This window comes from Sapajus apella, unplaced genomic scaffold (genome assembly GCF_009761245.1).
Source record: "Sapajus apella isolate SASKATOON/1434 unplaced genomic scaffold, GSC_monkey_1.0 scaffold3, whole genome shotgun sequence".
NCBI classification, from domain to species: Eukaryota; Metazoa; Chordata; class Mammalia; order Primates; family Cebidae; genus Sapajus; species Sapajus apella.
In genome coordinates, this window is record NW_022436943.1 from 64,274,042 (window position 1) to 64,299,608 (window position 25,567).

General features: G+C 54.1%; 1 protein-coding gene across 1 annotated transcript in view; it reads right to left on the reverse strand.

Moving 5' to 3' along the window:
* The window catches only part of LOC116535875 (maestro heat-like repeat family member 5), a 64,264-nt gene extending 47,519 nt beyond the window's left edge, over positions 1-16,745 (reverse strand). The window contains 7 exon segments of the mRNA XM_032257320.1: positions 3,924-3,976; positions 5,357-5,516; positions 8,247-8,375; positions 8,771-8,859; positions 8,862-8,915; positions 9,723-9,904; positions 16,666-16,745. Coding sequence (XP_032113211.1) covers positions 3,924-3,976; positions 5,357-5,516; positions 8,247-8,375; positions 8,771-8,859; positions 8,862-8,915; positions 9,723-9,904; positions 16,666-16,745 — 747 coding nt within the window.
* Between the last annotated feature and the right edge of the window lie 8,822 nt (positions 16,746-25,567).

A 25,567-nucleotide genomic window follows, 5' to 3' on the forward strand; every position in this document is an offset into this window, starting at 1 on the left:
ACAGTTTTCTGAGATTGATTGGCATTGCGTTCAATCTATAAATCCATTTTGGGAGAATCGACGTTGTTATCCAATCATTTTGTCTACAAACATCATCTGTCTCCATTTTAAATGGTTGTTTTAATTTCTCTTTGCAATGCTTTTAAAAATATTGCATATGTTTTGTTGCCTTTATCTTTTTTTGTATCTTTAATGCTGCTGAAAATGTCGTTTTTAAGAAAAATTTTATTTTCTAATTGTTCGTCAGCAGTATATAGAAGTTCAATTGATTTTTGTATATTGACCTTGTATCCTGAGATCTTGCTCGAGCCAATTCTTAGTAATTATTAATTCTAGTGTTTTAAATATGATTCTGTAAGACTGTCTATGAATATAGTCACATTGTCTACACAAGAGATAGTTTTACTTTTTCAATTGCAATCTCTATGTCTTTTTTCCCTTCTCCTTTTTCTTACCTTATTGCCCTGGCTCGCAACTTCAGTGCAATGTTGACTGGAAGTGGCGAGAAAGGACACCTTTGCCTTATTCCTGATCTTAGTGGGAAAGTGTTTGGTCTTTGATTATTAAGTGTGTTAACTGTAGCTTAAGATGTCCACTGTCACACTGAGGCAGTTTCCTTCTATACCTAGTTTGTTAAGAGTTTTTATCATGATCAGATGTTGAATTCTGTCAGATACCTTTTCCATATTATTTTTTATAAATATGATCAAACTTTTTCTGCTTTATTCTGTTAATTTGTTGAATTGCACTTATTGTTTTTCAAATATTAAATTGACCTTGTGTCCCTGGGATAAACCCTCCTTAATCATGGTATATTATCCTTTAATTCAATTTGCTAATATTTTGTTAAGATTTTTGAGTCTATTTTCATAAAATATGTTGGTCCTTAGTTTTCTTTTTTTGGTAATATCTTTGGCTGTGTTGCCCTTATAAAAGGATTTAGGAAATTGTTCCTTCCTTCTCTATTTTCTTGAAGAAATTTGTGTAGAATCAATATTACTTCTTTTTTAACTTTTTTGATAGAATTCACAGAGAAGTGTCTGGGCTTGAAGTTTTCTGAGTGAGAATGTTTTATGATTTAAATTTCTTTAATATAGATAGGACTATTCATTTTTTGTTTCTTCTTATGTCAGTTTGATAATATGTGGTTTTTAGAGAATTCGTCTATTCCATCTAAATTATCTAATTTATTGAATATTCATTATAATTTTCTAACGTCCCAAGGATTTGTAGTGTCGTTCCTTATTCCTTTCTGAAATTGGTATTTTGTGTTTTCTCTCTTCTTGATCAGTCTAGTGAGGGGTCTGTCTATCTATCTATCTATCTATCTATCTATCTATCTATCTATCTATCTGTTTATTATAGAGCTTGGTCTTGCTCTGCTGCCCAGGCTGGAGTGCAGAGGTTTGATCCTAACTCACTGCAGCCTTGAACCCCTGGGCTTAAGCAATCCTTCTGCCTTAGCCTCATGAGTAGCTGGACTATAGGTATAAGCTACTATGCCTGGCTAATTTTTTGTTGAAGTTTTATTTTTTAAATCTCATATTCAATCCCAATATAAGTTTTTTTAGAGACAGGGTCTTACTACATTGCTCAGGTTGGTCTTGAACCCCTAGCCTCAAGCAATTCATCTGCCTCAGCTTCCAGAGGAGCTGGGATTACAGGCAGAAGCCACCGCATCTGGCTCAATGTATTGATCTTTTTGTGCTAGTCATTCTCTGTTTTCGCCCCTTTTTGTTTCTTTGATTTCTGCTCTAGTTTGTATTATTCCTTCCGTCTACTTACTCTGAGTATTTGCTCATTTTTTGGCTAACTTCTTAAAACGGAGGCTTAGATAATTATTGATTTTATATCTGTCCTCTTTTCTAATATAGGCATTAAATGTAAATTTCCTTCTAAGCATTACTTTTTATTGCATCCCACAGATTTTCATATGTTGTGTTTCATTATCATTCAGTTCAAAATATTTTCTAATTTTCCTTGTGAGTTCTTCCCCTTATTTAGAAATGTATTGTTTAATTTCCAAGGATTTGAAGTTTCTCCAGATATATTTTATATTGAACTCAAATTTGTGTTTTGGTTAGAGAATACACTCTGTTTGATTTCTGCCATTTTAAATTTGTTGAAACCTGATATATGGCCTGGCATATGGTCTATCTTGGTGAAATTTTTTTAAATTTAATATTTTAAATTTTTGTGGGTATATAGCACATATATAAATTTATGGGGTATATGGGATATTCTGCTACAGGCATGCAATCTGTAATAATCACATCAGGGTAATGAGGTATCCATCACCTCAAGCATTTATCCTTTGTGTTACAATCCAATTATACTCTTCTGGTTATTTTTAAATTTTATTATTTTTTAAGATGGGGTCTCACTCTGTTGCCCAGGCTGGAGTGCAATGGCATGATCTCAGTTTACTGCAACCTCCACCTCCTGGGTTCAAACAGTTCTCTGCCTCAGCTTCCGAGTAGCTGGGACTACAGGCACATGTGACCACACCCAGCTGATTTTCTTATTTTTTAGTAGAGACAGGGTTTCACCATGTTGGGCCGGCTGGCCTCGAACTCCTGACCTCAGGTGATCCCCCTGCCTCGGCCTCCCAAAGTGCTGGGATTATAGGTGTGAGCCACTGCGCCTGGCCCTCTTTCCGTTATTTTATTTTATTTTGAGATGGAGTTTCGCTCTGATGCCCAGGCTGGAGTGCAGTGGCGCAATCTTGGCTCACTGCAACCTCCGCTTCCCGGTTTCAAGTGATTCTCCCACATCAGCCCCCCGAGTAGCTGGGTTTACAGGCGCACGTCACAACGCTGGGCTAATTTTTGAATTTTTAGTAAAGATAGGGCTTCACCATATGGGCCAGGTTGGTCTCGAACTCCCAACCTCAAGTGATCTGCTCATCTTGGCCCCCCAAAGTGCTGGAATTACAGGGATGAGCCACCACGCCCAGCCTCTTTCAGTGATTTTAAAATCTACAATTAAACAGTGGCCCACACTCACCCTGTTGTGGTAGCAAACAGTCGATCTTATTCCTTCTTCCTATTTTTGTAGCCATGAACCATCTCTGCTTCCCCCAACCACACCCTGGCGAATACTTTATTTGCACTTTGTTAGATGAACCGGTTAACGTTTCGTTCAAGTCTTCTCTGTCCTCGGTGAGTTTTGTCTTCTTGTTCTGAGTTGCGTGTATTGCTGCGGTGGTTTCTACTGGACACCGTTCCAACACGACGATTCTCCTGCCGCCACCGCTTCTCCTGTCACCGCCATCACAGCTCTCACCAAAGGACAACGATGACATCAGCCAGGGTTTCCTGTGCCACCGGCACGGTGCCCGACACTACATGGATTACTTCCTGTGCTTGTCACAACTACCCTGAGTGAAGTGCTTGGATTCCCATTTGACAGATGAGGAAACTAAGGTGCCTGGAGGTGAAGTGGGTCCCCCAGGTCACAGAGCGGTGACTGGTTGAATATGGACTTGGACCCAGGCGGCAGGGGTGTCATGTCCCTTCTCTCAGCCATGTCAGCCCCTCACTCACTTGGGTGTGTTCAGAGATGTGCCTGCACAGCCTGGTTCTTGGCTGGGGCACCCTCCGTCCACCCGCCTGTTTCCTTCTTTCCGTGGCCACAGCTCTGGCCAAGGTGTGAACCCCGATGCCCCAGTGACCAGCCCTGTGACTGGTCCTCTCCCTTTCCCAGACTTGTGTGCTCATCTGCAGAGTGGGGATCCTTCCTTCCTGCCTCCCTGCTCCCTCTTGCTCCCCCATCTTCCTCCCTCCCCTCCGCTTCTCTCCTTCCTTCCGCCTTCCCTTCCTCCTCCCTCCTCCCTTCCCCTCCTCCCAGGCACCCATCCCAGGCACCTCTCCCCTGCTGGCTCCATGGAAGGCCCGGTGGCCGGGAGCTGGGCCCCTCCCTACCTGGTTCAGTTGATCTTGCCAGCAGGCCTTGTCTTCCCAGCTGAGGAGCTCCTCTGTGGGGACAGGGAAGGGTCACAGGGGCCTGTCTGACACCGTCACCTCCACGCATTAGTGCTGGCCTGGGCTGACACTGCTGGCCTCTGCCCACCCTGGCTCTGTGGGTAGGGCATGGGAGTTGGAGGGACGTGAGCCGGCTTGGCTCTGGGTTCAGAGAGCTGGGCTGGGCTTGCGGCCCTGCTGCCCTTACTGTGTGGCCTCAGGTGGGCTGGGCTCCCTCTCTGGGCCTTGGGCTCACTCATGGTGAATGGAGGGGCATTGCCAAGCATGGCCCCTCAAGAGTGGGAAAATAAGGCTTTGGGAGGGAGGCATTGTGAGAGTGGAGAGCTTTTTGGGAACTTTGGAACCCACCTCAGAGGGAGAGGCTGCTTTGGGGAGAGACCTGGTGTTCTTAGCAGTACCCCCAGGTGCAGAGGGACCTCCACCAAGCCTGCCAATCCTGGGGTGGGGTGGGGGGCAAGGGCAAGCCAAGCAGGGTCCTGCTTCTCCCCAGCCTTAGGGTCCAAACACCCCTGCTGGACCTGGGCCTCTTTGCAGGTCACAGGTCCTGCCACACCCCAACCCCACCCCTCACTGTGGCTGCCCACCAATTCCTCCTGAAGGCTCTTGGCAGAGGGAGCTTCCTCCTCACCCACCTACGCATATCTCTAGATGTGGCCTACACTGGCTGCCTCCTCCAGGAAGCCCTCCTTGATGGCCCCTGGGCAGCTGGTCCCTCTCCTCTCTGGGCTCCCCCAGCTGCTCTCAAGGCAGCCCTGGACCCACTGTCCAGGCCGGCCCTTCCCGTAGCTTAGAGGCCGCGGCTATGGTGGACGAAGGGCCCAGACACTGCAGGCGGTGAAGGCCGGGGGTGGCCGTGGCCCGCCATGCTGCCTCTGAGCTCCGTCTCCTCCTCTGAGCGGCTTGTTCCAAGCCCTCGCATTTTCACATGCCAGGGCTCATTTGTGTGCCCGCCTGCCATGTGTGGCCAAGGGAGGAGACAGAGGCAGCAGCTGGTTGTGGAGTTGCCCAGCCGTGTGCCAGCGTCACCCCTGTCCTAGGTCACCGACGGACCCTCCTCTGTCATCCTGGCTCTGCCCAGGCCCAGCTGTTGCAATACTGACAGCAGGAGTGGGTGAGCCATTGGAGGGGCTGGCACAGCTGGGCCTGGGTTGCTCTTTCCAGGGAGGTCCTGAGCACGGCCTGGGCCCTCTGAGGGGTGGGGGACGGTGGGGATCCTCAGGGCAGCAGCCTGTTCCTGCTTGGCATGAAGCTACCTGATGTTGCACAAGTGACATGTAGCCCCTGTGCCCTGCCCGTGTGGAGCCTCAAAGTCCCCCTCTTGGACCACTCTCTATGACCTGCCCCATCCTGTCCGAAGCCTCGCGCCCACATACCGCGGGAGGACAGGACGCCCATCACATAGAGGAGGCTGCGGTGTGGGAAGACGCCCGTCAGGAGCTCCGTCTCCAGATGCTGCGCCGCCACCCGCCAAGAGTGCCTGCAGATGGCCACCAGCACGTTGCTGGCCACGTCCTGGTATATGTCATCCAGCTCCTGGGTGGGGTGGGGGCAGGCGGGGTGGGAGGTACATCAGAGCAGCTTGTTCTGTGCCCTCCAGTCTTCCTATGCCAGGGCTGGTTTGAGGGGCAGGACAGCTGCCACAGCCCATGTTTCTTTTGCTGGAAAACTGAGGCTGAGGGAGCCTGAGGCCATCCTGGTCTGTGTCCATTTTTGGAGCCCCTCCTCCCCCTCCTCCTCCCTGCCTCTGAGTCCCTCCTCCTCCTCCCTGTCTCTGAGCCCCTCTTCCCCCTCCTCCTCCCTGCCTCTGAGCCCCTCCTCCCTGCCTCTGAGCCCCTCCTCCCCCTCCTCCTCCCTGCCTCTGAGCCCCTCCTCCTCCTCCCTACCTCTGAGCCCCTCCTCCCCCTCCTCCTCCCTGCCTCTGAGTCCCTCCTCCCCCTCCTCCTCCCTGCCTCTGAGCCCCTCCTCCCCCTCCTCCTCCCTGCCTCCTTGCTCTGGCTCATGCTGTGTGCCTGCCTGGACCTCCACTCCCCTCAGAGCGTGCTCCGAGGCCTGGGTTCGCGCACTCATCCCAAACCTCTAGCCCACATCACCTCTCCTCCTCCTGAGCTCCTGGCGGCCCAGGACAATGTCACATCCTTTAATTCTTCCACCATGAATTCAGAACCAGAGGCCATGTTCCCGTCCAGGAGACCCGGGGCGTCAGCTGCTCAAGGGCAGAGCCCCGCTGCCTGGGCCCCTGGCCTCCCTGACCCTGGCCAAGCCCCCATTGTCCAGGGGAGGGGCTTCTTCAGCAGGAAGGACCTGAGCGGGCCCCGAGGCTCTGTGTGGTCACACCCAGGCCTTTTCTCAAGTGTGTGGTTCCCTCTGGATCTTGATACAGTTTCGAATTCCACTTTTCTCGGTCTTCATGGGATCCATGGGCGGCTTCTGTGGCTCTGAGGCAGGTGAGCAGGAGGCCTGCCAGCACTTGGAGGTGTCTGAAAGTGGGGGTCTCTGAGCCCTGCCATGCAGCTTGAGTCATCGCATGAAATGGATATATCATTTCTAATTTATGCTAAGTATGGCTATGGGGGCTTCTCGTGAAGATGGTGATTGAATCTGATTTTGTTCTCTCAAAAAACCCACGTCAGCTAACACTCCATTTAGGAGATTTTTTAAAAAGGACAATAGCAACCACACTGCGGAAGCGGGGAGCGGGCAGACGAGGGCCCTGACCTAGGTGCCAGAGTGCCTGATGCCCCTCTGTGTCCCAGGCAGGTGGGACCCACAGAAGTGTGCACTTCCTCTGGGGGCTGAAGCGGGGTTGCGGTATGTTCAGAAGTAGAAAATGTAGACCGGTGGCAGCCTCGTTCATGCGGGACTCCGGGCAGGGGCCCCCCCTCATGAAGCCCCAGGAGGGCCTTGTCCACCCTCCGGGAGGCTGAGGCCAGACCACGCCCCTGAGAGTGTCCTGAAGCCCTTGTCTTGCCGGGGACACTGCTCCCTGACCCCAGCTCCCCAGGATCCTGGATCTGTAAACTGCAGAGGTGCCGGATGGACTTGGCAACAGTCAGCGTGAGGAACACACGCACAGGATTCCAAAGCAACAAGAAACGAGGTAGAAAAACCAGGTGGACGCGGCCCACGCTCCCCGTTCCCCGTCCTTCACACCTAGGGTGGCCTCACTTACTTCTCTAGGGAAGCTCAGGGGCTTGACCCACCTGCTGTCCACCAGCTGGGCGGTGACTACAGGCCAGTCCCTAAGGCTCTGAGCCCCAGCCTCTCTATCTGTAAATGGGGCCACAGATCCCTGTGTGGAGGGTGTGTTGGCCACGCTTGCAGGCCCTGTGCTGTTTGATGTCTTATTCCTAATACCCTCTCCCTGAGTTTGCTGAATCGTAGGGCTAGATGGGCAGCCGAAGCTGCGTACACTCTGCGGGAGCATGGAAGTCCCGTTACAATGCTGACCTGCCGCTGTCCCCGTAGCTCCTAGGGGACGTCTCTACTTGCTTACTTCCCGTCACCGTGGCCCTGAAGGCGTGTCCAGATTGGCCTCTGTCTGCTTCCTGACCCCTGTGTGGGGCAGGCCTGCGTGGCCCTGTGTGGTGTGCTGTGCCTCTCGTGTCGGGGGAGCTGTGAGGATGAAGAACGTCTTGCAGTGGCGTTTGCCTCTGCGTGACCACAGGAGTGGAGTCAGCACCACGCAGAGGGTCAATGGTGCTGTCCTGCTTCGTGGGGCACCCCAGTGTGTGCACATATCGAGGTGTCCCCTGGGGCCGCCCTGGCCTAGTCAGTCTAAGCCACCTGCTCCCAAGCTTCTAGAGTGGAGACTGTTGGTGGCCGGGGCCAGATCTCAGACTGCAAGCTGCTGGCAGGGTGGGGTGGGTGGGGCAGTTCAGGTGCAGAACCCCAAGTCTCTGTCAGCCAGGAAGCCAGAAGGGGGAGGCCAAGGGCGGAGGTACAGCCTGCAGACTGGGTTAGACGTGCAGAAGCTGGGCGCAGGCAGAACCACAGCCTGCTGTAGGGAGAGACCTCCTGGGGGGAGAGGGCTCCCCGACTTATGAGCCCTCTTTTGATCCTCACCTTCCTGAAATGGGAAAGTGAGATGGAAAAGTGTGCTTGTCCGCTGAAGAGGCTGGGGCAAGAACGTGGGTCACTGGACGGAATTGCTTAGTAAGCCACAAGGCTGGGCACACCTGGCATCACTTGGGTCCCTGGGGCAACCACTGGCATTCCCAAAACCCGTGAGGGGTTGGCGCACTTGCTGGGGGAGGGGAGGCCCACCGTGGTCTTGGTTGTGTTCTCCAGGGCCAGCTGCATGAAGGTTTTCTCCCAGGTCTCCTCCAGGACATCACTGGCCCTGATGATCATCTCCAGGGTCTGGAACAGCCGGAACTTGTGCCTGCTGGAGATCTGTAGGTGGCAGAGCAATGGTGGGTTGGGGACAGATCAGGTCAGATGGTTCTGGAGGTGTGGGCAGAGGTGTGGACGGGGAGGGTCCAAAGGAGCCATTTCTCTTTGCCACTTCACGGTCTGTGACTCCAGGCAAACCCTTTGGCTTCCGTATGCCTTAGGTCCCCCCCAGTGAGGGTCAGGATCGCCACCTCATGAGCGCATTCTGAGGGCGGTCAATGCATGTGGGTCTACTTTTCTCCCTCCCCACTTGGCCCATTTCACATATGAGGAAATCGAGGCTTGCCCCAAGTCATGTGGTTGCTCTATGCAGGACCCCGGGTTAGAGCCCACCTCCGGGTCCCACCCTCCCCTCTGCCCCCTGTGCCTGCCCCAGTGGCCCAAGCTGCCCCCACCTCCGGGTTGTCTATGAAGCAGTGGTGGATGGTTTCCATCACCAGTCTGGGGGAGCCATGAGCCATGTTCTTGCCCTTCTTGATGATGTCTTCAGGCGGAAGGGATCTGCACTGCTCATGTCCCGCAGCATCTTGAAGCAGATGGCTCAGGTGGGCAGGAAGGCATGAGCGTGAGCAGGCTGTGGGCAGGTCACATTGTGGCAGCAAGGCTGGGCGGGCAGGAGGGTGCTTTGAAAATGAGAACTGGGGAACGGATGCACGAGAAGTCTGGGACCTCCTGACGGTCCAAATGGACGTTCTGGGGTTCAGCCTAGGTAAGGAGCAGTGGTGCAGGTGTGTGAGCACGTCCTCACTCACCATTCACACTCCCATCTGCCCATTACCCATGCCTCCCTCATCCACCTCATCCAGCCATCTGTCCATCCACACGCTCCGTCTGTCCATCCTTCCATCTACGAATCCACCTGATCATCCATCTTTCCATTCATCTACCTGCCCCTCCACCCATCTATTCCTAAATGTGTTCACCTGCCCACTCATGCATTCTTCCCTCCCTCCCCTCATCCATTCTTCCTATACCCTTTCACTGTCCATCTAGTCATCCAGCAGTCAACGGTGTTTGAACAACGGAGGGACCAGGCTTGGACTGAGGTCCGAGCTGTGAAAGCGAATGGGAGGATGGCGGAGGGTGGGGTGTAGGGTGAGCTGGGCATCGCTTGGGCTTTGGATAGTGCCTCAGGAGGCATGAAGAGGCCAAGCCGGGTGTGCAGGGCTCTCTGCTGAAAGCCATGTCCACACAGCTTGACACCCTCAAGGTCCTGGAAGGGAGACTCCTTCTGGCCGTCACCCTCAGGACTGCTTTTCTTGGAGGGACAGGGTGGGATCTGCTGGAGCCTGACCCCATCTGGGGCCAACCCACGCCTGTCCTGTCTGAGCCGGGGCTGACGGTCACCTGCACTGCAGGCCTCCTCCATGAATACCCCGTGCTCCTGTGGCAGGAGTGCAGCCTGGCTGCTCTGCAACTCATGGAGCAGGATGATGGTGGGGTGTGGCCGTCTGTCCCTGCGGGCAGAGTCCTGGGGTACCTCCATGCAAGACGAGTCCTTTGGGGATGTGGAGACAGAGGGGGAGATTCTGAAATGGAGGAGGGTCCTGGGAGTTGGCATCTGGGTGCGCGTGTTTCCGCGTTAGTTGGGGGGGGCACTATGTGCTGCGCTGGCTTCCATTGGGCTCAGCTACATCCTTCCATGTGTCTGTCCTTCCATTAAAGGGACTGGCTGGGCCCCGGGAGGAGGGCGGGGTCTCGAGGCCTCAGGGACACTATTGAGTAGGTAGCATCACCTGCAGGCCTGGTGGGGCCTGGCCTCCCAGCAGGCATACGGTTCTGAGGTTGGGTTTGAGACAGACATGGCTGGTGGGACATGGCAGGGCTCAGGGTATGGCATCCCTCATTCAGACCACATGTGAGACTGCCCTGGTCACCCAGACATCACTGGAGGGGTCCCCAAGGGAAGCGGGGAGAGCTGTGGGAGCAGTGAGAACAGAGGAAGGGAGATCCAGCCCCTCCAAGCTGGCCTCTGCCTTCCCCTCCTCTCCTCCCTCCAAGCTGGCCTCTGCCTTCCCCTCCTCTCCTTCCTCCAAGCTGGCCTCTGCCTTCTCCTCCTTTCCTTCCTCTTCTCCTGCTGTGGGGAAAGCACTGCCTCAGGCTGTGTTAGGGGCCATAAGGGGCCAAAAGAGACCATGTCGTTTTTTTGGGGGATGCTGCCCAAGCCTGGTCCCCGTCACGACTCCTGCCAATGGGCCGCTGGGGCAGGAACAGCCTCCTGCTCCACCCACTTCCTGACCTTATTCGTTTGTTCACTCTCAGTACCCACTTCCCAGGTGCCTGCCATGGGTGGGGCATGTTCTGGCATTCTCCTGGAATGCCTCAATGAACGAGATAAACAAAGTCAGCAAATTAAATCGGTGAATTCTGTGGTGCATTAGAAGCCAGTTCATCTTTCAATATTTACCCATTCATTCGTCCCACCATGGGAGGGATGCATGTCAGATCATGCCACTCAGAATCTGCTCTGCCTCCCATTTCACTCAGAGTAAAACTCAAAGTCCTGAAAATGACATGTAAGACACTGATACCTCCTCCATGAGGGCGTAACAAGGACCAGCTTCACTCTCCTGTCTTAACTCAAAAATTGGAAAAAATAGACAAAACCATGATTATCAGACATCAGACAACAGCAGCACAGGATGAAGATCTCTGAAAATGGAAAAGCAAGAAGGTGAGCCCAGCATGGCCACAGCCAGCTGCTGGGAAGTTTCCAGTTTGCAGCACAGGGAGAGGGAGCCCAATAAAGCCCAGCAGTCTCTCTGAGTTGAGGAAGTGGATGTGAAAGTCTGGGGGAGCCAAAGTGGCTGGAGTTTACTGGGAAGGGTGACAGGAGAGAGCAGCATGAGGAGGAGAGAGTTCTGGGGCGTTGCAGGGGATCCCATGCATCCCCCGTCTTCATCTGAGCTCAGTGCACGTGGGAAAACCATGAAGCCCCAAGAGGAGTAGAGGGAACAATCTTTGGAGCTCGCACAGGGTTAGCAAGAGCTGCTTTTCTCACCAGTGAGAGTGGAAAAGCTGGTAATTCACAGGGGATTAGGTAGCCTGCTCTGAATGGTATGACCTCAGTAATGGGGCAAAACAATCTGCCCTAAACAACACTATTTTGGCTCTTCCTACCAAACTTTTAAAATCCAGCCTCAGAGGAACCAAACTTTTCAAGTAATTTAATTGTGTTCAAGAACAAACCTGAAGAATATTTACAAAGTACAGGAATATCCAGTACCCAACAAGGCAAAATTTACAATGTCTAACATCCAATCAGAATTTGCTAGGCATGGAAAGAAGCAAAATATATGATCCATAATGAGGAGAAAAAATCAATTAATTGAAACCAACACAGAAATAATATAATTGGTAGACAAGGACAGTAAAACAGTTATAACTATAAGGTTGGTGCAAAAGTAATTGTGGTTTTTGCCATAATTTTTAATAATATATTTCTCATGTTCAACATGGTAGAGCAAAACATTAGCATGGTAAGGAGAGACCTGGAAAATATAAAAAGATGAAGGATACATAGCTTAGCAGCAGATTAGACAATGTAGAAGCACAGATGAGTGAACTTGAAGATACAGCAATAGAAACTACCCAGAAATGAAACATATAGAGAAAGAAGACTGGAAAAAATAAAACAGAGCATCAGTGAGCTGTGGACCAACATCACATGGCATTTTGTATGTGGAATTTGCCTCCCTACAGGAGAAGGAAGGGGGAAAGAAAAAATATTTGAGGAAATAATACCTGAACATTTCACACATTTGATGAAAGTTATAAATCCACAGATCCAGGAAATTCAATGAATTTCAAGCAAAAGAAATACAAAGAAAACTACAAGAAGTTGCATCTCAAAAACAGCCATAGAAAAAAGACACATGAAAGGAATGAAAAATGAGAGCACAGTTCTTGTTGGAAACAGTGCGAGCCAGAGACAGTGGACAACATTTTAAAGCCCTGAAAGAACAAAGCAAAACAAAACAGCAATCTGTCAAACTAGAATTCCATCCTAGAGAAAATACCTGTAAAAACGGAAGGTGATATAAAAATACTTTTCATATGTACAAAAGCCATAAGACGTTATCACCAGAAGTCCTGCACCAACCATAAAAAATGTTTGAGAAAGTCTTCCAGACAGAAGTAAAATGACAACAGATGGAAAAATGAAACTACACAAAAGAATAACGAGCACTGGAAATGGTAAAATTTCCAGTGGTAAATGGTAGGTAAATAGAATTTTTAGTTTTAAAATTTAAAGTAAAAATAATAATGCACTGTGGGTTTATGACAAATACAGAAGTAAAATATGTAACAATAATGGCACAAAAGCCAGGAGGCAGAAATGAAAACAAAATGTTGGAAGGTTCTTATACTCTAATTTCACTTGAAGGTAGACTGAGATACGCTAACACGTATAATAGAAACCCAAAAGCAATGACTAGACAACAAAACAACACAAAACAAAATATGTGTGGCTAACAATTCCATAAAGGAGATAAGGTGGATTCATAAAAATGATTCAATGCAGAAGAGAAAAAAAAGATTGCTCAAAGAGAAAAAAAATTACTCAAAGGCAGAAGAGAAAAAAATTGCACAAAAAGAGATGAGACAAAGAGAAAACAAATTGCAAGATGGTCTACTAAAACCAAAACATATCAATAGTCATATTAAATATAAATGATAAAGACACCAAAATCAAATAGCAGACACTATCAAATTGAATAAAAAAAGCAAGACCCACACGTACACTGCCTATGCAAAGTCCACTTGAAATACAGTAGATACCAATCAATTAAAAGTAAAAGGATGGAAAGCAATCTATCACGCTAACATAAATATAAAGAAAATTGTGTTATTATATTAATATCAGACAAAGTATATTTTAGAGTAAATAATATAACAGGGATAAAGAGAATCACTTCATTAATCAAGGAGATATAAGAATCTTAAATGTTTGAATAAATATCATTTTCTTTTAGAGATCCCCTCTGCCTGTATTTTATTTTTGTTTTCTAGAGAGTCTTGATTTGTGGCCTAGCCCGGAGTGCAGTGGCACACGCATAGCTCACTCACTGTAGCCTCAAACACTTGGGCTCAAGAGATGATCCTGCCTCTGCCTCCCAAGTAGCTAGGGCTACAGGTGCATGCCACCATGCCTGCCTCTTTTTTTTTTTTTTTTTTAATAGAGACAGGGTATCTCTCTATTGCTCAGGCTGGTCTTGAACTCCTGGGCTCAAATGATCCTCCTGCTTCCGCCTCCCAAAGTGCTGGGATTACAGGCATGAGCCACTGCACCACATCCCCTTTTCTTTTATTTAAGGGATATCTACTAAAAAATGAAAAAATAAGCTGCAGACTTGGAGGAAGTATTTGCAAATCACATATTTGATAAACGACTCTCTCCAGAATATATAAAGAACACTCAAAACAAAGGAAAACAAAAACAAAACAAAGCGCAGGCAGCCTAACAAAACACAGGAAGACGCCTGGGACAAGGCTTCAGGGGAGGCAGACAGACGGCAAGGAAGCACCTGAAAAGTGCTCAACCTGAGTCCTCACGAGGGAAAGCCGGTAACACCGCAGAGGACTATCACTGCACACCTACTAAAACGGCCAAAATCAGAAACACTGGCAATACCAAGTGCTGGTGAGGGTGCAGAACAGCTCCGAGCTTTCACGCGTCGCTGGTGGGAACGCACAGTGGCACAGCCCTCTTGGAAGGTAGCCTGGTACTTGCTAATAAAGTTGAATGTACGCTTACATTCTCATGGCTCAGCTACCTGCTCCTAGGCATGCTCTCAGGCGAAATGACTACTGACTGAAATCCATACACAAACATTTATTGTGGCTTTTGATGGAAATAATCCACGTGTCCTTCAACCTGGGAATGCACAAACCAACCATGTCACATCCACAGTATGCTACTCAGCAGCAAAGGGGGCGAATTCCTGATAAACACAAAAACATGGATTCTTCAATGCATGACGCTACGTGAGGGAAACCAGACTCCAAAAGCTACATTTGGTCACTTTCATGACATTCTGGAAAAGTGAAACTGTACAGAGAGCAGGTCAGCGGTTCCCAGGGACTGGGACCTGGAGAAAGTTCACTACAGAGGGCCGGAGGGGGTGTTCGGGAGATGGCGCTGTCTGGGAGTCACGTGCCCATCACCATATTTTGTTTGTGGTGGTGAGTCCATGACTATATATATTTGTCGAAATTTGAGAGCTATATGCTAAAAATAGTGAATTTTATCATCTGTAAATCATACTGTAATAGAAAAGAAAAAAGACACACAAGAACAAAAATGGTCTCTCTGCCTTAATTTCCTTCCGCTCTCCCTTGCCGATTCTGCCCCAGTCGTGGGGCGCTCACACCACCGGACGCACATCTACCTCTGGACCTTGGCGGTGGCTGCTCCTTCCGTCTGGGGAACACCCTTCCGAATCCAGAGGGCCGCCTGGCTCAGTCCCTCAGCTGATTTTAGTGTTTGCTCCGTTGTCCCCTTCGTGATGCACTGATTGAAGACCCTGACCCCACACTTCCCACTCCCGCCCCCTCTTCTTTCCATATCCCTTCTCGCCCTGTGCCACCATATCGTTTATTTCCTGCTTCTGTCCTCACTGGCGGTCTGGAATGTAGAGGATGCGGGCAGGGGCTTTATCCCTTTCGTTCCCAGCAGTATCCCCGACACCTAGAACACCACCTGGTCCAGGTCGTAGGTGCTCAGCAAATACTGACGGAATGAATGGAGTGCTTCAGTGAATACGGCCCCGTCCTGACCTTAGACACAGCACTGTGACGGCCCTCCCACCTCTCCAGGATCCTGGTCCCACGCAACCATCACACCAGATACAGCTTCCCAAATGCCTTCCCATGGACCCAGTTGGGCTCTGCTTCCCTGGTCCCTCTGCCCAGAGTTTGTCTCCTCCTTTCTCTTTGTCCCCTTGCCAGGGCTATAGGAGGACATCTGCCAGGCTGCTCCACCCCATAAGTGCATCATAGGGTGGGGTTGCCTGAGAAATTGCATTTCTGCACATCTGAGCTTTGCTGTCCTAAGAGCTCCAGAGGCTGCATCCTGGAGATCATGCATTCTGACATGTCTTGGCGTCTCAGGGCCAGAGCAGCTCTGGGGAGACTCTGGAATTCTGCTCTCTTGACCTTGAGAGGTCCACACACGGAATGACCCTTCTGGAAAGCCGCCTCCCTCCTGTGGCCTCCCAGAAAACTAGCCAGTTCCCTGATCCTGGAAAGGGTGGCCTTCCAGACAAATGTGGCTGGGGCTGACTCGGAGTGGGAGTGAGGGTCCTGTTTCAGCGTGAGTCCAGCTTCCCCAGGCACCGCAGTGGTCACAGCACGGGCTGCAGGCACCAGGGAGGCCCGTACCTTGCCCCTGCTAACCCACATTGCAGCCCCTGTGGCCTCCAGAGTTAAATGTGTTTTTAAAAATAGAAAAATGAAGTGAACGCACTATCAGCAAACATCTGCAGAGGAGCACTCTCAGCTTAGCAGCAGCAGAAGCTATGGCAGAGGAGGCAGGCCTGGGGACATTCAGAAGGGGGACTTCGAGGGCCCGAAATTCCTGAGTTCACAGGCAGGTACCAAGACACTCCCAGAATAGCCACTGTGTCAGGGATTGCAACCAGGAATCCTGCTGTGAACCCAGGGCCTGGCTGTGGGCCCCAGCCCCGGTGGACAAGTGCCTGGACAGCGGAGCCTGCTTTGGGTCCCCATAGAGGGGGCAGGCGGGGCTCTGGGCTGAGGCCAGACAGCTCTCACCTGCCTGTCCGACACAGGAAGGTGGAGATACCCTTCATGTCTGCCCGGGGTCCTGGGACACTGGGGGGCCCTGGAGACCCTGGGAAGCTGTGGTGGAACCTTCTGTTACTCATGCCCCTGAAATCTGCAGAAACACTGGCTGTGGTATCATCTCCGTCCTGCTGCATAGAAGCCAAGGCTCAGAGAAGCAGGTGGACGGTCTGTCCATCCGTTCACTTGCCCGTTCACACAGCAGGCCTGCAGGTGCTGTTGGCGACACAGGCTATGGTCCCCCTCACCGTGACACAGGTGCAGGCTATGCGGGCAGGGCCCTCACTCCGGCTTACGCTTCTGCCCTTCCCACCTCCTCTCCTCCGACTGGTGCCCACTCCAACTGCCCCAGACTGCTCCTGGGGGCAGGACCTTCCTTCCTCAGCACAGGGGCCCCTGGATGGTGTACAGGCAGGCTCCCCTGACAGGTGAGAAGGCTGATTACCGGTAGGGGGACAGGGGTCCCTGGTGGGGCTGAGCTGACCTGGGGTGTGGGGAAATGGCTGACCACGTCCTACCCGCTAGGGTGCGGCTGTGTGGCCTTTTAGAACACTGCCCGTCCATGGTTGGGGCACTGTGTGGACCTACAGGCACCCACCACTAGTCCTGGCCTCACGACCGTGGGCTGGCTGTGTCCCCAGCACTGGCCCTCCCCTGCCCTGGCCGGCCAGACCTCACCCCTGAGGTCACAATGGTTCCAGCATCCAGCAACCTTTCTAGGGCCTGCGTGTGTGCCTGTGTCTGTGCATGCGGCCTCGGACGTGTGTCCTCCAGGGGCCCCGGGCCTGCCCCTTCCTCCTCTGGGCCTCAGTTGCCTCCTGGGAGACCCGTGGATGACCCAGCCTAGGCCATTTGTTCCCTCGGCCCACGTCCCCGCGCAGGTGGCAGGTTCCGGGGCTGGAGCTGTGACTCCACCTCTGGGCCTGAGTCTCTGCTCCTGCTTTGTGCCGGGTTCCGCTCCAGGTGCTGGTGTTCGCGCCTCCGGGGTCCTCTCCTGCCAAAGGAACCAGGAGGGGGACAGCCTGGGAGCTCAGCCTGTGGGTCTGGGCAGGCTGCCCCGAATCAAATCCAGCCCCCTCTCCGCCGACCGTGCGCCCGGGAAGCTCGCCGCGCCGCACGGTGCACCCTCCCCACTGTAAGAGCGCAGCACCACCCAGGGTCCCAGCGGCCTTCCTCCCCTGCTCAGCGCCCTGGGATTGGGGCGGAGCTCAGAGAGGGCAGGAGCCAGCGGCCGGTCGCACAGCAGTCGGTGGTGGAAATGGGTCTCAAACTCAGGTCCCCAGACCCACGTCTAGGGTGAGGACGAGGCCCCTGGACCGGCGGCACCCCCTCCCCAGGGTGCCAGCCTGTCTGCTGGGCGCGGGGAAGGCCCCTCCCTCCCGCCGCCTGCTCCGCGACGGGCCCCCCGCGCGGCCGGCAGATGGCGCTGCGGGCCCAGGCAGGACTCGCGCGGCGGGAGGGCAGCGGCCCCGACTGGGGGGCCTGTGAGCGGCACGCGTGCCACCCGCCCACGCGCCCCCGATGATAGGACCCGCCCTCCGCTGCACCCTCCCTCCAGGGGGGACCCGCAGAAGGGGCGTCGTGGGTAGGTGCGTGGCATCCCACCGCCCACCGCGGGCAGGGAGCGCAGGAGGGGCCACGTGGGTCCCACCGCCAAGCCTTTGCAGCTCCCCCTCCTGCTGTTCGCCTGCAGTGAGGAAGGGGCCAGACCCAAGGGCGGGGCAGCCCCCGGCCCCCTCCCAGGCTCCTTCTCTCTGCCCCTGCACGACTCCCTGGGGTTCCCAGGCTGCAGCTGGGTTAGAGGCTGTGGGCAGTGCCTTCCTCCTGGAATGCGCCCTGCCCCCAACTTTCCTAAAGAAACTCCTCTGTGCACGTTCCTATTTGTCCTTGGAGACCCCCCGCCCAGGCCACCTCCTGGGGAAGCCACCCCTGATTTCTCTGGGCTCCCATAGCATTTATTCTCAATGTGGTTTGTTCAGCCGGGCTGTGCCTGCCTGGGTGGTGGGACCGTGGGGGCAGTGGTTTGACTGGAGGTGACGGGAGGGGCCAGGAGGACACTCATGCCCCTTGTCCAGCTGGGTCCCACCACCAGCTCCCCTGGCTGCTGCCTCAAGGCCTGACTCCCTGAGGTTTCCTTCCCAGGAGACAGTGGCCCTGTCTGACCAGTGGACACCCCCACAGAAGACTTAAACGTAAGACCTGAAGCTGTAAACTCCTAGAGGAAAACAGGGGAAGTGCTGTTTGACATGGCTCTTGGCAACAATTTTTTGGATATGAAGCCAAAAGCACAGGCGAAAAAGCAAAAATAGACAAGTGGGACTACACCAAACTCAAAAGCTTCTGCACAGCGAAGGAAGCAACGCAATGAAAAGGCAGCCTGCGGAACAGGAGGAAACACTTGCGAACCCTCTCTCTGATAAGGGGTTAACATCCAACATATAGAAGGAACTGCTGTCACTCGATAGCAGAAAGTCAAATCATCCAATTAAAAAGTGGGCAATGGACTTGAATCGACATTTAGCCAAAGAAGACAAATAACCGGTATGTGAAAAGGTGCGCGACATCGCTGATCACCAGGACATGCAAATCAAAGCGGCAGTGAGATCACCTTGCACCTGTTAGGATGGCTGGCATCAAAAAGACAAGATGGCAAGTGTTGGCCGGGTGTGGAGAGAGGGAACCTTGTACTCTGTTCGTGGGAATGTAAAATGGTGCCGCCGATGAAGGAAACAGCATGGAGTTTCCTCGGAAAACTAAAGATAGACCTGCCATATGATCCAGCAGCCCCTCTCCTGGGCACCATCCAGAGGAAATGGATTGAGGATCCTGAAGACGTGGCTGCACTCCCACGATGGCGGCAGCGTTTCTGAGGATAGCCAAGATACGGACACGCCCTAAGTGTCTGTGGTCAGGTGAACGAAGAAAGAAAATGTGGTATATACATACAATGGAATATTATCCAGCCTTTAAAAAGAAGGAGACCTGCCGTATTTGACGACATGAATGAACTTGGAGGATTCTATGCCAAGTGCAATGAAGCCAGACCCAGAAAGGCAAATTCTGCCTGATTTTGCTTCTGCGTGGAATCAAAAATAGTCAAAGTCAGAAGCAGAGAGTACAGTGGTGGTTCCCAGGGCGGGGGGGGGGGGGAGAAGGGGAGAGGAGGCCTTGCTGTTGAGTGGCGGTAAGGTTTCAGCTAAGGTAAGTGCGGAAGTCTGCAGTCAACACCGCACCATAGTTAACGAGGCCGCACTGCACACTTAAATGTTTGTGAAGTGCGCAGATCTCACGTTAAGTGTTCTTACCACAGAAAAACAAAAGCAAAAAGCCCACCACTGAGTACACTTGACCCAGCCTTGGGTGGCAGCGCTGGGATCCCTGCCCAGGGCTGCAGGGCCTGGAGTCCTGCCCTCTCCTCGCAGCTGTGGCCTGGTGGGGCTGCGGGCTCTTGCTGGGACCCTGTGCTCCCGGTGGAGGGAGTCCCTGTCCTCTCTGAGCCTCGCTGCCCTCAGGTGCACAGCGGGCATGGACTGAGGCCCCGTCTGGGGGGCGGCGAGAGTACCCACTCTGGGCCCTGGGTGGGTCCCCATCCTGCAAGTGGGTGATTCCCTATGCCAAGATTGCTTGGGGAGGGTCCCGCTGGTGGCTCTGGGGCCCATGAGGTGGGGCAGCCCCAGGTCAGCAGCAGGCCTGGGTCCCCAAGCTGGGACAGGGCCCAGGGCTCCTCTTTGCCTTCCAGGGCTCCCCTCCTCCTCCACACCCCCTCCTACGCTTTCACAGAATAAAGAGTGGAGAAAAGGCAAAAGAAAGAGGTTTTCTCCTCCGCTTTCTGAAAATGAGATTTTAAAAATAACTCCTGGGGCGGGAGTGCTGGGAGGGGCCTTTCTGGGGAGACCAGCCGAGCCTGCTCTCCCTCGGCAGCCACCCCCCTCCCGGCCAGGGCCTGGGGCCTGCTTGCCTCCACCCCAGGCTTCCTCTGCTGGGCCCCCTTTTCTGTCCCTCAGGGAGCTGGGACCTTCCTGACCCCTGGAGGAAGCAGCAGAGGCCAGTGGACAGGGAGGGAGCTGCTGGTGCTAATGGCAGAGGAGGAAGGACTGTGGGGCCGTGGCCTGGTGGGAAAGGGAGCTGGCTCCCACATCTCTCCCATCTTGCCGGCGCCCTTGGCTTCCTCTCGGCTCGCTGCTCAGCAGCCACAGGCATCCTGGGCTGCTGCCTCCTGCTCCTCGGGGGTGGGGCTTTTTCCTGCCACAGGACCTTGGCATGTGCTCCTCTTCAGGCCCGCCCGCCCCCAGCTTCAGCTTCATTCCTGGAGAGGCCATCTCAGATCACAGAATGGATATGGAGTGTCCCCTCCACCCCGACGCGGTCAGAGCTTCCTGCACATTTCCTTTTCACACTGGCGTTTCCTTCTGGGTTTCTCTGCTCTCCCAGCTTTCAGTCCTGAGGCTCTGGAGGGTGGGCTGGGCGCAGCTGCTCTTGCCCCTTGCCCGGCCCTCGGGCTCTCAACCTCACTATCCCTCACCTGCCAGTACCTGTGTTTCTCTCCGGGGGGCTTTCTGGCCACTGCTGAAGATGCCAGGGAACCCAGTTTTCCCGGGAGCAGCCCTTGACCTGTGAGTTGAGGGCAGGGACAGACAGCTCAGCCCTACCCCTCGGATGGGCTGACCCAGTGGGGTCAAGCCTGGCGGCTTCCAGGATGCCGAGCACTCGACAGTGCCATGCCGGCTTCCCTCCTTCTGAGTCTCTTTTCCTCCCACACCCTGCGGTGTTTCCTGGGATCATGTCTTGAGAACATGCCTGCCCTAAGTTGCCGCCTTGGAGTCTGTGTGTGGGGGGCGGAAGAATGGCCCCAAAAGTATCGATGTTCTCCTGGCTGGAACCTGTCATTGCTACTTCTTATGGCAAAAAAGGGCTTTGCAGCTGTGATGAAATTCAGAATCTTTAGGGATGTTATTACCCAGGTGGTCCCTCAATGCGGTCCTGTGTGGCCTTATCAGAAGGAGGCAGAGGCAGGTTTGACTAGAGAGAGAAAGGAGGCCACGTGGCTGTGGAGACAGAGCTGGAGGGAGGTGGCCACCAGCGGCCCACAGAGGTGAGGAAGGCTCCCACCAGAGCCTCTGTGGCGGGCGTGGCCCTGCTGGCTCCTTGGTTTTGGCCCAGAGATGTGACTTGAACCCAAGATGATGGTAATTAGCTACAGCAGCCCCAGAAAGTCCACGCTCTCTGCTGCAGGGTGCTCACACTAAGACGTGCCGGGTCGCCTTCATTCTTGCCGCCAAATGGAGGTTGTCCCTCCAGATGCTGGGCACATGGCCGTCCAGGAATGGATGGCATGCCCCAGCCTCTCTTGCAGCTAAGTGGGACCACAAGACCAAATTCTCAGCCCTGGAATTTGAGAAGTGGTGTGGACAGTGTCTCCTTGTGTTCTCGATAGGAAGCTGCTAGCCCACGACTGCCCTCGGATGTGGTGCATGCTGATGAGGACACCTGCCCCCAGGGGAGAACCACAGGCTGAAGAGCCTGGGTCCCTGAGTGGCCCCATGGAGCAGAGCTGCCCTCGAGGCCTGCAGTGGCTGGACTGTTGCAGGAGGGGGACGAATGTTCTGTTTTGTTTTAGCTGCTATATTTGGGGGTGCTTTGTTACAACAGCTTAGATGTCTCCCTGACTGATACAACTTGGTTTAAGGCTACTAGCCAGCCGGGGCCTGGTCCCCAGGAGGTGCTCAGTGGCGGTCTGCAGAACGAGTGTGTCGGGACCCACTGTTCCTTCCTCTCGCAGTCACCCCACGATAGTGATAGCTGAGCTGTCATCCAGGACTGCAGCTCAGCTGGAGCCCGCCAGGCGGGGCTGAAGTTGATCTGCACCTGCCTTGAGAGTTGGTGTTGGGGGCCACCTAGTTGGAGAACAGGAAGGTAGAAAACGTGCAGGTCACGTGAATACAGGACCGCACTCACCATGGCTGACTCTGATGTCCGAGAGCTGGGGGTGTTCCCGCCCATGGGTGCTGGAGGGCTGGACTTCAGCCTTCCCATCCTTCTCCATGTCCAGCTCAGACCCTGGCCCAGCCAGGGACTTGGGAAAGGCTGGGGGCGGAGGCTGGATGGGGCACAGGGATGCTCCTTTTAGGGATCTCAGATGGTGCTCAGGGCCTGCAGGGAGGAAGCAGAGGGCATAGACCCTATGGCTGCAGGCCAGATCCCAGGCATGCTCCACTTTCCTGAGCACTGTGCCCATGGGGGTGATCCCAGCACTGTGCCCATGGGGGAGGGGGTGTCACACAGGGCGGTAATGAGAAGGAACTGTGCAGGCCCCACTCACATTGCTCCAGGAATGCAGGGGACTCGATTTCGTGTCCCACCTCTGCCATTTTGTCATTAAATGGGAGACACACGTGTACCTTTCAGAGCAGCACCGTGGCAGGTTCCAGGCCCAGCCCTGCCTCTCATAAGATCAGAGGGTCTTCAACCACAAAGGCCCCATCACATGGTGGCCAGGAAGTCAGCCCTCGGGGGTGAGGGGCTTCTCCAAGGGCTGGCTGAGCTGCAGCTTTGCTATACTATACCGTCCTTTCTCAAAGGCCCGTCATTTCTCTGTTCACCTCAAGTCTTCAGTCCCATTTCACAGATGGGCAAGCGAGGCTCAGGGAGGTGAGGAGGGTGCACAGCCCCAGGTCTGGGGCATCCCACTCAGAGCCTTGGCCGCTGCTGGGTCTCCTCAGCTGTAGCCCAGCCCTGCTGGAGGTTGGGGAAGGCGGGGTGTGTGGCTCGCCTGGGGAGAAGGGTTCCAGCTCACTCGCTGGGGCTGGGCAGGCCTTTCAGTCTGGCCCAGAGGAGGTGGCCCAGGCTTGTCCTGAGGGGTTCTCGGGGGGTGGGAAGACAGAGTGGGTACAGGGTTTTGCCATGACAACCCTGGCCTCCCCCGCCTCCCACATGCTCACCTTCCTAAGTCTGAGGCTGGCACTGACCTACGAATCTCAGCAGAGGGAGCTGGAGCCTGAGCTGCTCAAAGGGTGTGGCCCTGAGGGGCAGGGCCCTAGACATGGGTCCATGTGCAGCCTGAGGTCCTCGCCAGGACACATGGGAGCTCACAGAAGGCAATGGAGGGACCATATCCAAACAAGTGACTTCTGATGGGGGTGCCAGCCAGGCCTGAGAGGCTGTAAGGTGCAGAACAGGCCAGGTGGGCTTCCTGGAGGAGGTAGTATGAGCCAGAACCTGAAGGGGGAGCACGAGTTTGCTCCAGGGGCATTGACTGCTTGATCACATACATCTGAGTCTGCGGCTGGAGTTCTCCTTTCAGGGAGCCAGGCCCCTGGGAGCACTTACCCTTCTTTCCCTGAGGCCATCTCTGGCTACCAAGCTGCCTGCAGGCCACACCTGCTGGGGACACAGCAGCCCACACCTGTTCATGGGCAGGAGGGGTAGGTCTGAGGCCATCCCTGGTAAAACCATGCTGGGATGTGTCTTCCCAGGCTTCGTTCCCTTCTCTGTCTCATGTCCCCACCCCCACCAGTGCTTGATCCCACTTTGGGGGAACTGAAACCTGCATGAGCTCTTTGTGGCTGGGGCCAGGTCTGACCCGCTTCACAGGGTCTTCTGGAGTTGCTGAAGATGGGACTGCTGAGCTGGGCTCTGAGGGTCTCAGGAATGCCTGTGGGGGCCCTGTGGTCTGGAGGGACAGGCCAGCCTGAGGCTGGATCACGGCCTCGGCTGCGCTGAGAGCACTCACAGGCTGCAGCTGTGGACACCAGACCGACCCGAGGTGAGTCAGGAGGAAGAGTGCTGGTGGGCACAGGCCGGCGGTCTCCGGCTGCCAGGTTCTCATGGTCCCTGAGCAGGGCAGGTGAGCAGATATGACGCGATTGATCTCAGAGGGTTGCTGGGTGCAATGGGAAGGGTTAGGATGGAGGCTGGCCCAGAGGGTGTCCCTGCAGGGACCAGGCGAGAGGCAGGGTGCTGGGTGAGGGTTGCAGGGATGCCCACGGAGAGGCCAGTGCACAAGAGGCCACCGAGCCCACAGTCCCCACTCAGCCTCCCCTGCAGCCCCAGCCTGCTCCTGAGAGGAGGCCCTTTAAATGCAAGGTTCTATCTTCCCCTGGGAGGCCCCTCCCCGTTTCCTGGACAGCCAAGTAAACAGAAGCTTGCCCCCAGGCTGCTAGCATGGCTTCCCCCTGTCCTGGGACCCCCAGCCCGGCAGGTCTGACCCCTCCTTCTGTAGCCACTCCAGGTGAGACACTTGGTGAGGGAGAGGAGTAGAGGGGAAGGGAGACAGGGGCAGCAGGGGTACTGAAAATGTGGGAGCAGGAAGCCGCCCTCTCACCTGCCTTCCAGAAGATGCTCTGCCAAGGTCATGAAGGAGAGTGGCAGCGGGGTCAGGCCACGACGGGGGCATCAAAGCCTCCCCCAAAGGTCCTTCTCCTCCCTACTCTCCTCAATGCTCCGGTGCTCTGAAGTTAACAGGGAGGGGGTTGGCTCTCTTCCTGAAGCCTTTGGATCTAAGGAGTTGGAGGTGTGCAGGGTCTTTCTTACTTTTTAGGGTCTCTTCCAGATCATTCTCTTGCCCTTGCCTCTTCTAAAACTCAGCTCTGGAACTCAGAGGCAGCAGCACTGGTAACCAGCCATCCATTCATTCACCCACCCACTCACCCATCCATCTATTCACCCACCCACCCACCCATCCATCCATGCAACCACCCACCCATTCATCCACCCATCCACCCACCCATCCACCTACCCTTCCACCCCTCTATCCTTTGACCCACCCATTCTTCCACCCACCCACCCACACATTCATCCACCCATCCATCCACCCATCCACCCACCTGCCCATTCACCCATTCATCCACCCACCCGCACATTCATCCACCCACTCACCCATCCATCCACCCACCCACCCATCCATCCACCCACCCACCCATCTACTCACCCCATCCATCCACCCAACCACCCACCCATTCATTCACCCATCCAACCCTCTGCCCACCTACCCCTCCACCCCTCCACCCACCCATTCACCCACCCACCCACACATTCGTCCACACATCCATCCACACACCCACCCATTTACCCACCCATCCATCCACCCACCCACTCAGTCACGCACTCACCTATCCACCCATTCATCCACCCACCCACACATCCATCCACCCACTCACCCATCCACCCACACATCCATCCACCCACTCACCCATCCACCCACACATTCACCCACTTACCCATCTAGCCACCCATCCATCCACCCATCCACCCACCCACCCATTCATCCACCCACCCACACATCCATCCACCCACTCACCCATCCACCCACACATTCACCCACTTACCCATCTAGCCACCCATCCACCCACCCATCCACCCACCCACCCATTCACTCATCCAACCACCCA